Source organism: Quercus robur, chromosome 6 (assembly GCF_932294415.1).
Source record: "Quercus robur chromosome 6, dhQueRobu3.1, whole genome shotgun sequence".
Classification (NCBI taxonomy): Eukaryota; Viridiplantae; Streptophyta; class Magnoliopsida; order Fagales; family Fagaceae; genus Quercus; species Quercus robur.
Genome location: NC_065539.1, coordinates 44,887,063 through 44,899,809, shown reverse-complemented (window position 1 = coordinate 44,899,809; position 12,747 = coordinate 44,887,063). Strand labels below are relative to the sequence as shown.

At 34.1% G+C, this 12,747-nt stretch overlaps 2 protein-coding genes across 2 annotated transcripts; one reads left to right on the top strand and one right to left on the bottom strand.

Moving 5' to 3' along the window:
- The first annotated feature begins 1,604 nt into the window (after positions 1-1,604).
- On the top strand, positions 1,605-3,697 carry LOC126688985 (uncharacterized). The gene is made up of 4 exons (XM_050383943.1): positions 1,605-1,955; positions 2,076-2,127; positions 2,214-2,281; positions 3,001-3,697. Exons 1-4 carry the CDS (start codon positions 1,809-1,811, stop codon positions 3,529-3,531), a joined length of 798 nt encoding a protein of 265 aa, XP_050239900.1. The 5' UTR covers positions 1,605-1,808; the 3' UTR covers positions 3,532-3,697.
- A 146-nt stretch (positions 3,698-3,843) lies between these two features.
- On the bottom strand, positions 3,844-10,791 carry LOC126688983 (pumilio homolog 24). Its single transcript, XM_050383942.1, has 17 exons — positions 10,480-10,791; positions 10,162-10,215; positions 9,713-9,774; positions 9,530-9,611; positions 9,313-9,436; positions 9,103-9,186; positions 8,505-8,619; positions 7,496-7,646; positions 7,261-7,374; positions 7,038-7,109; positions 6,151-6,201; positions 6,006-6,056; positions 5,521-5,628; positions 5,235-5,429; positions 4,909-4,983; positions 4,352-4,596; positions 3,844-4,254 (listed from the first exon to the last, which is right to left on the bottom strand). Exons 1-17 carry the CDS (start codon positions 10,720-10,722, stop codon positions 4,119-4,121), a joined length of 1,962 nt encoding a protein of 653 aa, XP_050239899.1. The 5' UTR covers positions 10,723-10,791; the 3' UTR covers positions 3,844-4,118.
- Positions 10,792-12,747: the final 1,956 nt, after the last annotated feature.

The following is a 12,747-nucleotide window of genomic DNA, read 5'->3' as shown; positions in this document are numbered from 1 at the left end:
GAACAAAATGTTGCCAATGCAAGTCATTCAAGAAGTCTTGAGTAGGGGCCATTCAATTCAGCGATGGCAAATTAAATTTTCAACTTCAAGTTCTTCTTCTGTTACATGAAAAGGTACTAATTAATTAGGCAACAAAAGCTTTCCAAAAGAGGACACATGGTAGGGGCCAATTTGATTAATTTCACCTACTCTGAATCTCCTTTTCAGGCTTGAGTTTCAACTAGGCATTATATGCGTGGGACACACCTGCCATAGGCTCCAAATTCACGTGTAATTTCACTTCTAGATTCAATATGGTACCTGCAGAAATTAGAGAGAACCTACCAAAAAATTTAATTCTTGCTGGTAGGTTGGTCCTCACCACCACTCTTTCAAGTCTTCAATCCCCCACACCACACCACCCTCGCTTTAGTTTTCATTTGGATGAGCAGTAAGGTGAAAGAAATTAGGCTGCTTTTTCAGCTTATTTAATTCATGTCCAACCTTTTAAAAAAAAATTTCCTAGTGAGTTTTCTAGCTTATTTTTTATATCCAATGACTCAATGAAAATAAGCTCTTCTAGAGGGAGTACAGATGGATTTGTTTAGAAATACACAGAATTTCACAACTTTTTTCATAGTCGTTAACATGACTTGTTGTAATTGATAATACAAGTTGTGTAGATAGTGAAACTGATCTTTCTTAAATCACAACTTGTTATCTTAAGTTTTTAACAAGTTCTAAAAAGAGATTGTAAAACTAAGAGTCTTGTATCTCAATTGGTTAATATCTCATCGTTTTATAATGAGACATTTAGGATTCAAATCATCCCCTCTTTATTATAACTATCGAATTATCCCAAAAAATAAAAAATTTGAAAAATGTGGTCTCCCTAATATTGATCTTTTTTTAAAAAATAATAATAATAATAATTCAATAGTTCTTGTGACTTATGAGAGTAAAGATTTGAACATTGGATGTCTCTATTAGAAACACCAAGAAGGCTAATTTTTCCAAATAGCATAATTTTAGGAAAAAATTAGGAGAAATGCATCCGAACAAACTTATTTATTTATGTATTACTTTTTGGAACTTGAGTTTATCAAACTCGAGTTCCAAATGAAACTCGAGTACCAAGCATTATATTTAATCAAATTGTCACGTGTGCCCATAATGCTTGAAAACTCAAGTTCCAAAAACGTGTTACATTACCAAATAAATCTGATCGAATGTGTTTCTCCTAAAATTTTCCTCAAATTATGCTATTTGACAAAAAAGGCCTACCAAGAGTTGCTAATACAGCAACAAGAGTCTTGACTAATCATTACTCAACAAATAACAGCAATCACATTTGTCAATCATAAATGATGATTATTTTCAAGCAAAACAAGAATGGAAGCACATTCATGACCTTTATGACAAATTGACAATTCTGATTTTAATAATTATATTTTAAAGTTTCGGTTTAAATTCAATTAAGGTTTTTAAACTTTAAACAACAATTTGAGGTTAAATTAAAACGGAAAGACCAAATGCTCCTAGACCTTCTCATGTAGCGCCACGTGGCATGATTAACGTTAACTTCTCCTAAGAGCTTTTCACTTGCTCTCTTCTTCATTCCCACCAACTGATCCACTTTTCAAAATTATATCCCCGCAAAGGTTGCTCTTTTTTCTTAACCGCTCCACCTTGTATTCACTGCATCTCTCTCTTAGGACCAACAAAAAGGCTCTGCCACACACAAATACAAAGCCATTCTTCAATCTTTGCAACCCATTTCACATTTTCTCATTCTCTTCCAATATTTTCTCTCAGATTGTTCTCTTCCAATGGCTAGAGTGGGACAAGAATCTGATTTCAAACCCTGTTTAGTCACACAAATTTGCTCCATTTCAACACGTTCCATTGCTTGCATTCATAGACAAGGTTGCAGCCTTGTTAAATCACCTTTCATTGATTGGTATCACATTCTTGGAGTATGTTTTTCTTTTTTGTTTGTGAGCTTTCTTGATGTTATTCTTTAAGCAGTCTCTTCTTTTTTGAGGTTCTTGAATTTGATGATGTAGCAACTTTTTGTTCATGGATTTTATGTATAGGTGGAAGAAAATGCTGGAACAGAAGTTTTGCGCAAGCAATACCATAAGCTTGGTGGGTTGGTTCCATTGATGGAAAGTATTTTTTTTTTCCATCTGCATTTTGCTTTTCCTGTTTTGTGAGGATTGCTTTTTGTGCAGCTTTGCAACTTCATCCAGATAAGAACAAGCACCCCAAGGCTGAAACTGCTTTCAAGCTTGTCTCAGAGGTTAGATTGGTTCTTTTCCATATCTTTGTCAATCTTGCTAAATTTTTACATGCTTAAAGATTGAAAAAGAATGCTAAACTAGTCGAAATCAAACTAATTAGAATAGGATATTGAGTTAAAGTTAGAACCAGATACAATCATTCATTCATTGTTGCAATTTTTAGACGTAAGTTGACAGAGCTAAAATACTTTCTTTTTTTATGCTAACGCGGGTGTCTAAGACTCTTAGCATCTTATTGAAATACCGGCATGAGGCATCCCATAAAACCTCCCTAACCACAATAATGAAAATGGACTTTTTAACACATGTGCCTCGTAATTTTATTAACAAGGGTAGTTGACTTTCCTGTGAGAATCATTATTAGGCTAGTTTATAGATAGTGAACTCATGCAATATGGATGAACTACTAGGAGACAGGGAATTATATCTGGTTGCCCCCACCTGACAGAGTCATAAATAGGAACTATACACCATTCAGTTTGGCAACAGAATTTGTTATGAAAGATCCCACATTGCACCAACAGCATCTGCATGTTAGGTATGATGACTGATGAGTTGATTGTCTTTGTTTGCAATGCATTCATGGTGTCTTGTCATCACACTAAAGCCAACAAAGTTTCTTTTTTATTTTTTGTCTTTTTGTTAATCAGTATTTTCCTTCAGAATTCTCATATTAAACATATTTTTTTTTTAAAAAAAAACTCTCCGCACTCTGCAGGCATATACACGTCTCTCTGACAGTGCAAAGAGAAAAGCCTTTGATTTAGAGAGATGGAAATACTTCTGCCTTGAGTGCAATACAATTCCCTATACGACTAGAAATTCCAGTGCTTCAAAACCCAAGGGGCGGAATCATACAAGCCAGTCAAGGTCTCACAAAATTCTGGGAGGCCTGAAAGACATTAGAGAAAGATTCAGAGAGGAGGCCAGGGTGATACAAAACTGTTTGAAGACTACTGCAACATCAAGGAAAGAATCCCCTCTCTTCACTCCACCCAACCATTTATTCCCAAGCAACCAAAAAACCCAAAAGGAATCCCCAGTTTTCAATCCATCAGACTACTCATTCCAAGGAGGCTATCCTCATCTTCGGACCCGACTTTGCAGGAAACCTGAGAACCATTGGTACTTGCAGACAGGGAATGTTATGAATTGTGAAAAAGGAAGCTGGAGGTATGACACCCCAATTTTTGAAGTAAGATCAGAAGCTGCAATTTTTAGAAGCAAATCTGCTTGTGTGCGTTCCTAGTCTTAGGAAAATAGGTGTGATGTTGCCTTGGCAAATATACAATGTATTGTCTAATAAGGATCTTTCAAGTATCCGGTTTTGAATTTTCAAAGTGCCAAAATTTTGACTGACAAACACTTGTTGTAAATCACTTTGTATGTAATTTAAACAACAGAATCTAACACATCTTTCAATATCAACAGGACAGACAGAAAACTTTGCAAGGGAAAGTGTCAACCATCAGTAGCTTTTCTTTTCATTGTCAATGTACAGGCATTTTCGCTGCTTTTTAGATTGTTAACTGAGATTCTTTCATCATCAAAACCATAAAGATAATATATGAAAGGACACCCTGTATTCAAATTTTTTTTTTTTGGTTAAAGTATTCAAAATTTAACTCTGCCTTAAGATACCTCTCTCTGTCAAAAATTCTTCCAGGTACTCTTTACATTACATTAAACCATTTCTTTTTGCTAGATAAATAAAGGGAAGGGGGGTTGGTGGGGTTCGAACCCAGTGCCCAACCACCACAAGAGGTGCTGGAACAATGCCCCAGAATTCATTTCTGCTCCATCAAGTAACAACCTCATCCATCCACCACAGGTGACTTAACCTTCATTTGCTGAATGCTTGGTCTCAGGTATCTTGATAATGCCAGCATCTATCAAGAGCTGCAGCTCTTTCTTTGCCAGTCCACGTACCTTAGAATCAGAGGATTCCAAGAATGCACAAATTACCTTACAGCTGCAATCAAAAGAATAGGACCCAAAAGTTAACATGAGAAGTCATCTCTTTTTATGCTAGGTTAATAAATGAGATTTGAAAGCATGTGTAGCCTAACCTGTGATCTTTGGCCCACAACTCACACTTTCCTTTCAGAGCTTTCTTCCATAAAGTACAAGCAAATGTGGGGCAATCCAAGACAAGTTTTCTAATTGCCCGACTGGAATGGAAATTTTTGAGAACGTGCTCCTCCTCTGATTCTTCTGATGACTTTGCTGCCAGAGATGCTATTTCTGCATGAAGGGTATTCAGCTTGTCATCCAAAGTTGGGTGGAGAATGCCATCAGAGCCTCCTGTTGCAACCTGCACGAATGAATTGGTCCAAGTCAATGATGGGATGGTTAAGTTTTAGAAAGGGCGGCTATATTAAGAATCCACATGTGATTTTTGAAGAAAGTGATGCTCACAGCATATAAATTTATTGTGCCTAATTTTCAGGAATATATATATATATATATATAGAGAGAGAGAGAGAGAGCCAGGAAAAGAACGATTGTCCAATAGGACCTGTACAAGTTATCAAACATATATATTAAAGACAAGTAGGATTGAGGAAACTTAAACAAAAGTAGAACTCCAATGACATAATAAATCAATAGAAAACAAATTTACTACCTCGTATATGACTTCTTTGCCAAAATTTGATCTAAGTAGTTCTCCTGCACTCTCGATACATATATCAATTAGACCCTGCAAGCATTCCAGCATTGAAGTTACCCACTAACGTTAGTGTTTATCAAGTAGTTAAGCTAACTTTAGATCTACATCATTAGAGGCTAAAAATCACATCAATAATGACTAAGATATATGAAGCATTACATGCAATATGTCTTAATTAATTAACAAAATGATTAGAAAAGTAACAATGACACATATTTAAACCAAAAAAGTCAAATAAAAACAAAATGCAAGTAAGGATTCCAGAACGTAAAGTAACAGACCTCAGCAAGACCACTATTGACCAAAAGCTCCTGCCTCCTTAAGAAAGGATCTTTTTTTCCTCCCTCAACTAGGTGAAGTTCGTCACCAGACGTATTTTCATTGCCCTCCACTTCAGTCACTTCTGTGTCTGTGTCATCTTTGGTATCTGTCTTATTGGATTTTTCATTCTTTGATGATTTTGCTTCTGACTCACCCTGCCAGTGGACAATATTAGTGTTAAATCCAATATAGCTGCATAATCATTCACAGATGGTTCTACAAAAAGGAAAACAGTTTCAAAATCACCTTGGCACTGAGAGAAGGAATAGATAAATTGAGAGAAGTCAGATCATCAGGACTGAAATAGCGTGAACAATTTGGATGAAGTAGCTGCAGTAACGGAAGCCTTCCGTTCTAATTACAAATGATCAAGAATCACTTAGTGATACAAATATATAAAGAGTAAGGTTAAAACCAAACAACCATATAAATGGTCAAAAAACATAAGTCAAGTTTTTAGATCAATCTCTAAGTACATTCTACAATTATTTCCAAAAGAAAATTAACATATCCACAAACTACCCGATCCAAGATAAATAAGTCTTGTGCGATAAATAAGAGTCCTGTGTCCACTTCAAGAATCACTATAATTTTTTAACACAAGAAATGGCTATGGGCCACATTTAAATAAATGCTCGTTAGACCATCCATATTAGTTGAGAATACCATGTTAGACTATATTTGAAATCATTTTATCAAAACAATTAAAAAAGAGCAAGAAGGGTTTAAACCTTATCAAAAACAAGCTCCTTCAAAATCTTTCGAATCTCGCGAATCACAACCTGTAATCAGGACAGTTTGGTGTCGAATCTCCATTAGAAAATTATATTGCATTAGACATGCACAATTTATAACAAAATTGAAATAAGACCCAACCTTTGTTATAAGCTTCGTGTCATCAACAGTTGAAACAATGCAGACAAGCACCTGAAATCAATGGGAGAGAGTGAAGCTTCCCATAAAAATCTAGCATATATTTGATTAAATATAATGTAAAGAAATTATCACAAACAAGTTAAAGGATAGAAAATTCATTGGAAATACTTGCTGGCAAGGGGTGATCAGATTACCCAGATGATTCCTTTCCAGTGATATTTGAAATTATAAATCTTTTAGCCACCGTTCATAGCATTAGGAACTAAATAGTCCTACTTTTACAATTAGATAAGTAGAGACTAAGAAATCTGAAGGGGAAGGAAAATATATTAAGTTAAAACATGTATCCCTTTTTTCTTGGTCAGTAATTTTGTGCTTGGAGGTCTTCTTTTCTGAAATGGCGTTTTCCAGGAAGTAAGCTGCTAGTTCAACTCTGTAGCATACCAAACTTTACATCATGAACAACCCCTTTTATCAACATATTTTCACTTTCCACACCAATAAATGGATACTTAAAAGTTGCAATCAGAGTAAGTCAAACCATTCTAAATGTGTCTTAAAAGTATTTGAACTTTTCAAGATACTACATATCGGCTATATGACTGTCAATATAATTTCAAAACATTACAACATTTACATCTTGAACATTCTTTTTATAAGTAACTGAAAATTTTATTCAAAAGAAAATAAAAACATCTCAACCCATAAACTTTGGAAATGGATTTAGCAAGACACCGCAGACTGACAAAAACAATAGTGACTAAATGATATTTTCAATCAAACCTAGGAGATATGAGTCAGAAGACGAAGCATGGAAGCTATACATGTAAATTTTTCTGGAATAATAAAAGTTCAGCTGACAGAACCCTGAAGGTTGAAGTCCTTACCAAACTCCCACCATGATCATGAGCTATCTTGCCTATGAGGCCTTTCATTCCTTTGATGATTTTCTTTCTTTCCTAAAATAAAACACAGAATTGAAGAACAAATCACAAGTCAACAACAATCAAATCTTAAGAGTATGGAAAGATGAATAAATAACAAGATTATTTTCTCTTTTTAACCATTATTAAGATAAAAACTTAAGATTAGTCATCAATAGTGACAAACCTTTGCACTCCCATGCTTGACACAGAGCATTGCAATCCTGGATCCATCCTTGGATTCGATCATCCGAATAAGGAGTGGACTTGACAACTGTTGGATTACATCCATGGCAGAGGGCTTTCAACAAACTTAAGTTAGAAAACATGAGAAAAACTACCAGCAGAAGCCAAAAAGGCAGGCAATAAAACTGTCTTAATTTTTTTTTTTTTAAAAGTGCATCTTGAAATTTTGAAAACACCTGATCAGCTATGCTGAAGTACTCCATTAACACCCTGTGTATGATAGAGTGGTCAACTATTCCCTTTTCTAGAATTGGTTGAACAACTTTGTTCATGTGTCGTAAGACTGAAGCTTTCTGTAGGTTTAGTTTCGAGATTACATCTACTAACCTGAAATATAAAAAATAAAAAATAAATAAATAAATAAAATTATGAAGAAAAAAATACAGCACCAAGACAACCAGCATGATTTTGGAAGAGTCATAGCCTCATAGGTGTCCAAAACTAGGCCAAAAAAAAAAAAAAAAAACGTAGTGCAAGTGAATCTAGTGTAGAAAAAAGGTAAGCAACTCACACAATCGGTTGCTGGTTGCCAGCTTTCATAAGTGACAATACCTTTCGACCAATTACCCAAAATCCTAGGTAACATCTTCAATTTAAGTTCTTCTATATATACTACAATCCAGAGGGTATACTACTCCAATCCATTATTTGGCAATTCAAATTACCATCCACATGTACTTTTTTAGATGACCCATTAAGTTGTTTAAGCAAATCACAAGATTATCATATCAAATAAATTATATGACTAAAGGTGCATTTTTTTTTTAAGTAATATATGACTAAAGGTCATGCGGATGTTCATTTGAATTGTCATGTACTAGGTTGGCAGGACATTGCTCCAAACCAATTTTTTCCACTAAGATCTACTGTTTTTTTATCTATCACTTTTCTTTCCTATGCACGTGTGTGCGTGTGAAAAATTGGATTAGCAACTATCTAGAGATCTGAAAATGTAAATTTTGAAAAGAAACAAGATTGTAGTGCCCAATGTTGAACATGTCACTTTGATGAATATATAGATGCTAGAGAAGGGCACATGTTGCAGAAATTTTATTTGAATAAATCATTTTTCTGTCTGATAAATATAATAAAAAAATTCAAAAAAGAAAATGGTAGTAAGAAAATGTAAACCAACACCCTCCCAACAGCAAAGATTGAAGGGAAAAATAAAGACTGAAACTTTACCTGCTCTCTTTCAATGAGACCAGATCCTTGAATAACTGAAGCTCTGCAGAATATAGTTCCATTACAAGCTCCTGCTTTTGTGTTGCATTTGCTAACCCGTATGCATGCTCAATAACTGCCAAAAAAAAGTATGCAAATAAGAACTGAAATATTTAGAACCTTAAACATCTCTAGGGTTTGAGAAAAATGTGGATGACAACCTATACATTGACATAATTATCTAGAATTATGTCAATTGTTTAATAAATAATGCTAGTGCCACAAGAAATTGATGTACATTATGACTATACTTCTACTCCCTCCCCTTTATGGGTCTAAAACTCCCTACATACTAATGTTATCATTCTATTTAGCAGGGGAAGAGAGAGAAGGTGATGATATCCTTTATTAGTGATTGAGTAATTGCAAAATGAGAATATATACAATTTAAATCGAGCAAACTTAAGTGATTACAAAGGAGTCAAAAACTGAAAATTGTAAAAAATGACAATCTTTCTAGTTATAACCTTGGCAATTTCCTTCCATTCTTGATAATCCAAGTACTAGGAAGAAAACCCAAGAAAGGAGCATAACTGAAACCAAAATATTTAAAACATACCAATTGATCCAACCTTTTGCCGAAGAAGAGAAGCCACATGCCCATGGAGGGAGGAGATAAACCCTGCCAGCTGTGTTTTGGAGGCTGCAAAAAGAGAGAGAAAGAGAGTAGTTTAACATATGACAAGAAAAACAGAGGTCTTGTGGCAGATAAAACGCAAATGAACCATTCCTGTCCGGTTTCTAAATTGATTTTCAAGCTGGCCCATACCATTGTCTAACATTTTCTTCACCACATGAACTGCATAAGTGTTGCCTGCTAGAGTAAGAAAATGTGGCTGAAGCTCTTCAAATACCGCATCCTTTTCAGCTTGTGAACAGTACTTTACACAAGTCTATGGTAAAAGAAACAGATTAACAACATGCAACTCCAATTAAAAAGGAACTTGAAACTCAATACCATTGCAAAGAAAAAGCCAAAAAGATACCTGCAGAACACGAGAAGAGATATGGGATCCTGCAATTTCTGAAATTTGTCCCCTCATCTTTTGAAGAGCTTCAGTTACCAACCTTAATATAATTGAAACAGAAAACAAAAGGTGAAAAAGATAGATAAAAGACAAAGGAAGATTCACGCTCTTAATATTTGTAAAGTGTAACAAAATAAATACTTGGATCTGTCTTCTTTCTTAATATTGCGATGCCTCATCTTTTCCCATAGAGATGCAAGTTCCTATAAAATTGTGAGAGATGAGCTTAGCCAAATTCTGTTATGAAACACTGCAAAAGATATCCATGCTACAATATGTACTGGATTTTGAACCCGCCATATTTGACATAACCCTCCACCCATTCTCATGGGTAAAGGATATGCCATTCCAGCATTAGAGCTATAGCTCATTGGCCATAAGAACCAAAGTTCAATTCATTGCTATCCTCTATGCTACAACAAAGATTGTATCCATTTACTTAACAAAAACCTCGATATGAGACATTATTAATTCCTACCAGACTAATCTGATTCCATAAAACATTCTTTCTAACTGAATAGGAAATGCATACTGATTACTGTTTGGTTCAACAAATCTATAACAAACATAACCAAGTAAACAATACCCACATGCTCAAGTTCGTAATATGGCTTCCTCTTCTTCTTCCTAGCCTCTGCCAATTCCTGCAATATACAATAACCCCAGAAAAATCAGAACCCAAAAAAAAAAAAAAAATTAATTAAATCAAACCAACCTTTAACAGTCCAAATTCAATTCCCATTCACCAAATTACATCAACATATTGTTTTACAATAACTGAAATTAACAACACTAAAAAATAAACTTCTTCTTTATTCTTTTTCCTCAAATTCTGGTTAGTAAAAAAATTCATGAAAAAATAGAAACCCAAAAAAAAAAAAAAAAAAAAAAAAGTGAGAGGGACTGACCTTGGCATTGATACGACGTTCTCGCTTCGACAACGGAGCTTTTTTGACCGTATCGGGTTCCGATTTCTGGAACTTCGGTTTGAAGGGTTTGTCGGAGAACTTGGTTGTGGTGGGAGGACCCGAACGTTTTGGGGCGGCGAGTTTGGGTCTTTTGGAGGTGGGGCGGTCTGGTGCGTCGGGCTTAGCTGCTGGAATATGCTTTCGCTTATTGGTCTTGTTGCTCTGCTGGTTCTTCGGCGCCATTGGAGACTGGATGTGTGGCTCTAGCTAGGTCTGGATGGTTATATTCTGTGTTGTTTGAGTTTTTGGGGTTTAGGGTTTATTGTTTATACTTTCTTTTTCTTTTTCTTTTTTTGAGTAAACTGTTTATGTAAAGTGTGAGGTTTTAATTTATTTATTTATTTTTTGGTTATTTTTTTATTTGTATTTTTTTATAGAAAAAACTAACGGAATGTTTTAAAGATATTAGTTTATAAATTATTTTTAAAAAAATTTATAGGAAAAAAGACAACTAATTTTTTTACAACTTTTTATATTTCTCATGAAAATGATATTAAAACTTTTACAAAATTATTTATTAACAAATAGCCTAAGTCACCTATTAATAAGACACCTTTTTAGAATTAAATTTAATCCTTTAATATTTTTGTCAATGAGTTAATCCGATACTTCGGAAGGACCAAATACATTTTTTTTTTTTTTAAGAGTTTCAATTTATAGCATCCGCTCCTAATGATAGACCAAATACATTTTTTTTAGAAAGTTTCAATCTATGGCGTTCGCGACTAATAATAGCTTTTTATTATCTGATCAAGACACCAATTGATTTTTAGTGTAGGCGGAGATTGAACTTCAGATCTCTTATTCAACCATTAGAGATTTTACTAGTTGAGTTAACTGGAACTCATTTTTTCCGTCCAACTACATTAAACAAAATGAAGCTGCTTAATAGGAGTGTGCATAGGTCGGGTTAAGGAGATTTTTTTACCCAACCCACATGGGTCGGGTTGGACAAATTTTATTATTATTATTATTATTATTAAATTGAGTAAAAAAAATATAAATATAAATATATTAAAAAAAACCCAAAGATTAGTATCAATATAACTCTTCAAAGGCAAACAACGCTAATGACTAAACAACAATAATAATTTACTAGCGTTTGTGTAAACTAATTGTCTTTTATATAAGATTGGAAGAGCTAGTTATTTTAAAAAATTTATTAGTTATATAATATATTTTAAATATATGGGTGGGTCAGGGTCAAGTCGGGTTTGAAATTTTATGACCCAAACCCAACCTGACCCGCTATCAAAATAAATTGTAACCCGACCCAACCCACCAAGTCTTAAAAACTGACCCAACTCGACGGGTTGGACTGGGTCGGTTTTGGCGGGTTGGCTACACACCCCTACTGCTTAAATTTTTTTTTTTTTAATTTAAATAGTGCTCATCATACAAGAAAATCTACTAAATGAGGTTTCACATGAATGTCTTCAAAAGGTGATTGTTTGTTAATAGATTTGTAAAAATAATTGAATAGAATTAATTTTACAAAATGAGGGATTAAAGTGAATAAAATTTAATTATCTTTAATTAGGAGAAGTTAGTACCGTTTGTATTGCATTGGACAATATAACCATATGATTGAATATAAATAGAGGACCTAAGCTACATCTAAGAAAACATACATAAGATTTGAGTAATGTACATACATTGATGAGATTTTGAACTCTCAAACATGTTTTAAACTTTTAATCAAGTTGGTGTACAAGATTTTTGAGACATGAGAAGAGCTGGACGATGCTTTGCACCACAGCTTGGGTTATTTGGTGGAGAGGGAACGAGCTTAATAGAGGTAAGGTTTGATTGGATGCAGTGTTGGAAAGGAAAGAAGCCGAATATGCTTGGAATTTATGGAAATCCAATCTATCAATAAAGAAAAGCTTAACAACGATGTTGTTTTGTCTTTGTGGACTGCTTTACCTTTAAACTGTTCCAAAAAAAATACAATAGATTTTATAAAACTCAAAAGAATCAGATTAGTGGGTTTATGTAAGCAACTACAAAAGGGGGTTTCATATATAATGAGGAAGCACAGGCCTGAGTGGTAGTGAAAACCACAACCCACAAGTTTTGCCTTTTCTTGTAGCCTTCAAAAAATAAATTATCTTCCTAAACTATAAAATAACGATTAATGGCATATTAATTAAAATTATTAGCACAAAACTACACAATAATTTTTGGACCCATTATCATTTAATTGGG

Excerpts from the sequence above, each read along its gene's own strand:
- LOC126688983 (XM_050383942.1), bottom strand. The coding sequence starts at position 10,722 with ATGGCGCCGAAGAACCAGCAGAGCAACAAGACCAATAAGCGAAAGCAT. Across the intron at positions 9,187-9,312 it reads GAAGAAAATGTTAGACAATG|CCTCCAAAACACAGCTGGCA; the intron begins GTATGGGCCAGC and ends CTCTTTTTGCAG. Across the intron at positions 4,597-4,908 it reads GCAAAGAAGTCATATACGAG|GTTGCAACAGGAGGCTCTGA; the intron begins GTAGTAAATTTG and ends TCATTCGTGCAG.
- LOC126688985 (XM_050383943.1), top strand. The coding sequence starts at position 1,809 with ATGGCTAGAGTGGGACAAGAATCTGATTTCAAACCCTGTTTAGTCACA. Across the intron at positions 2,128-2,213 it reads CAAGCAATACCATAAGCTTG|CTTTGCAACTTCATCCAGAT; the intron begins GTGGGTTGGTTC and ends CTTTTTGTGCAG. Across the intron at positions 2,282-3,000 it reads CTTTCAAGCTTGTCTCAGAG|GCATATACACGTCTCTCTGA; the intron begins GTTAGATTGGTT and ends CGCACTCTGCAG.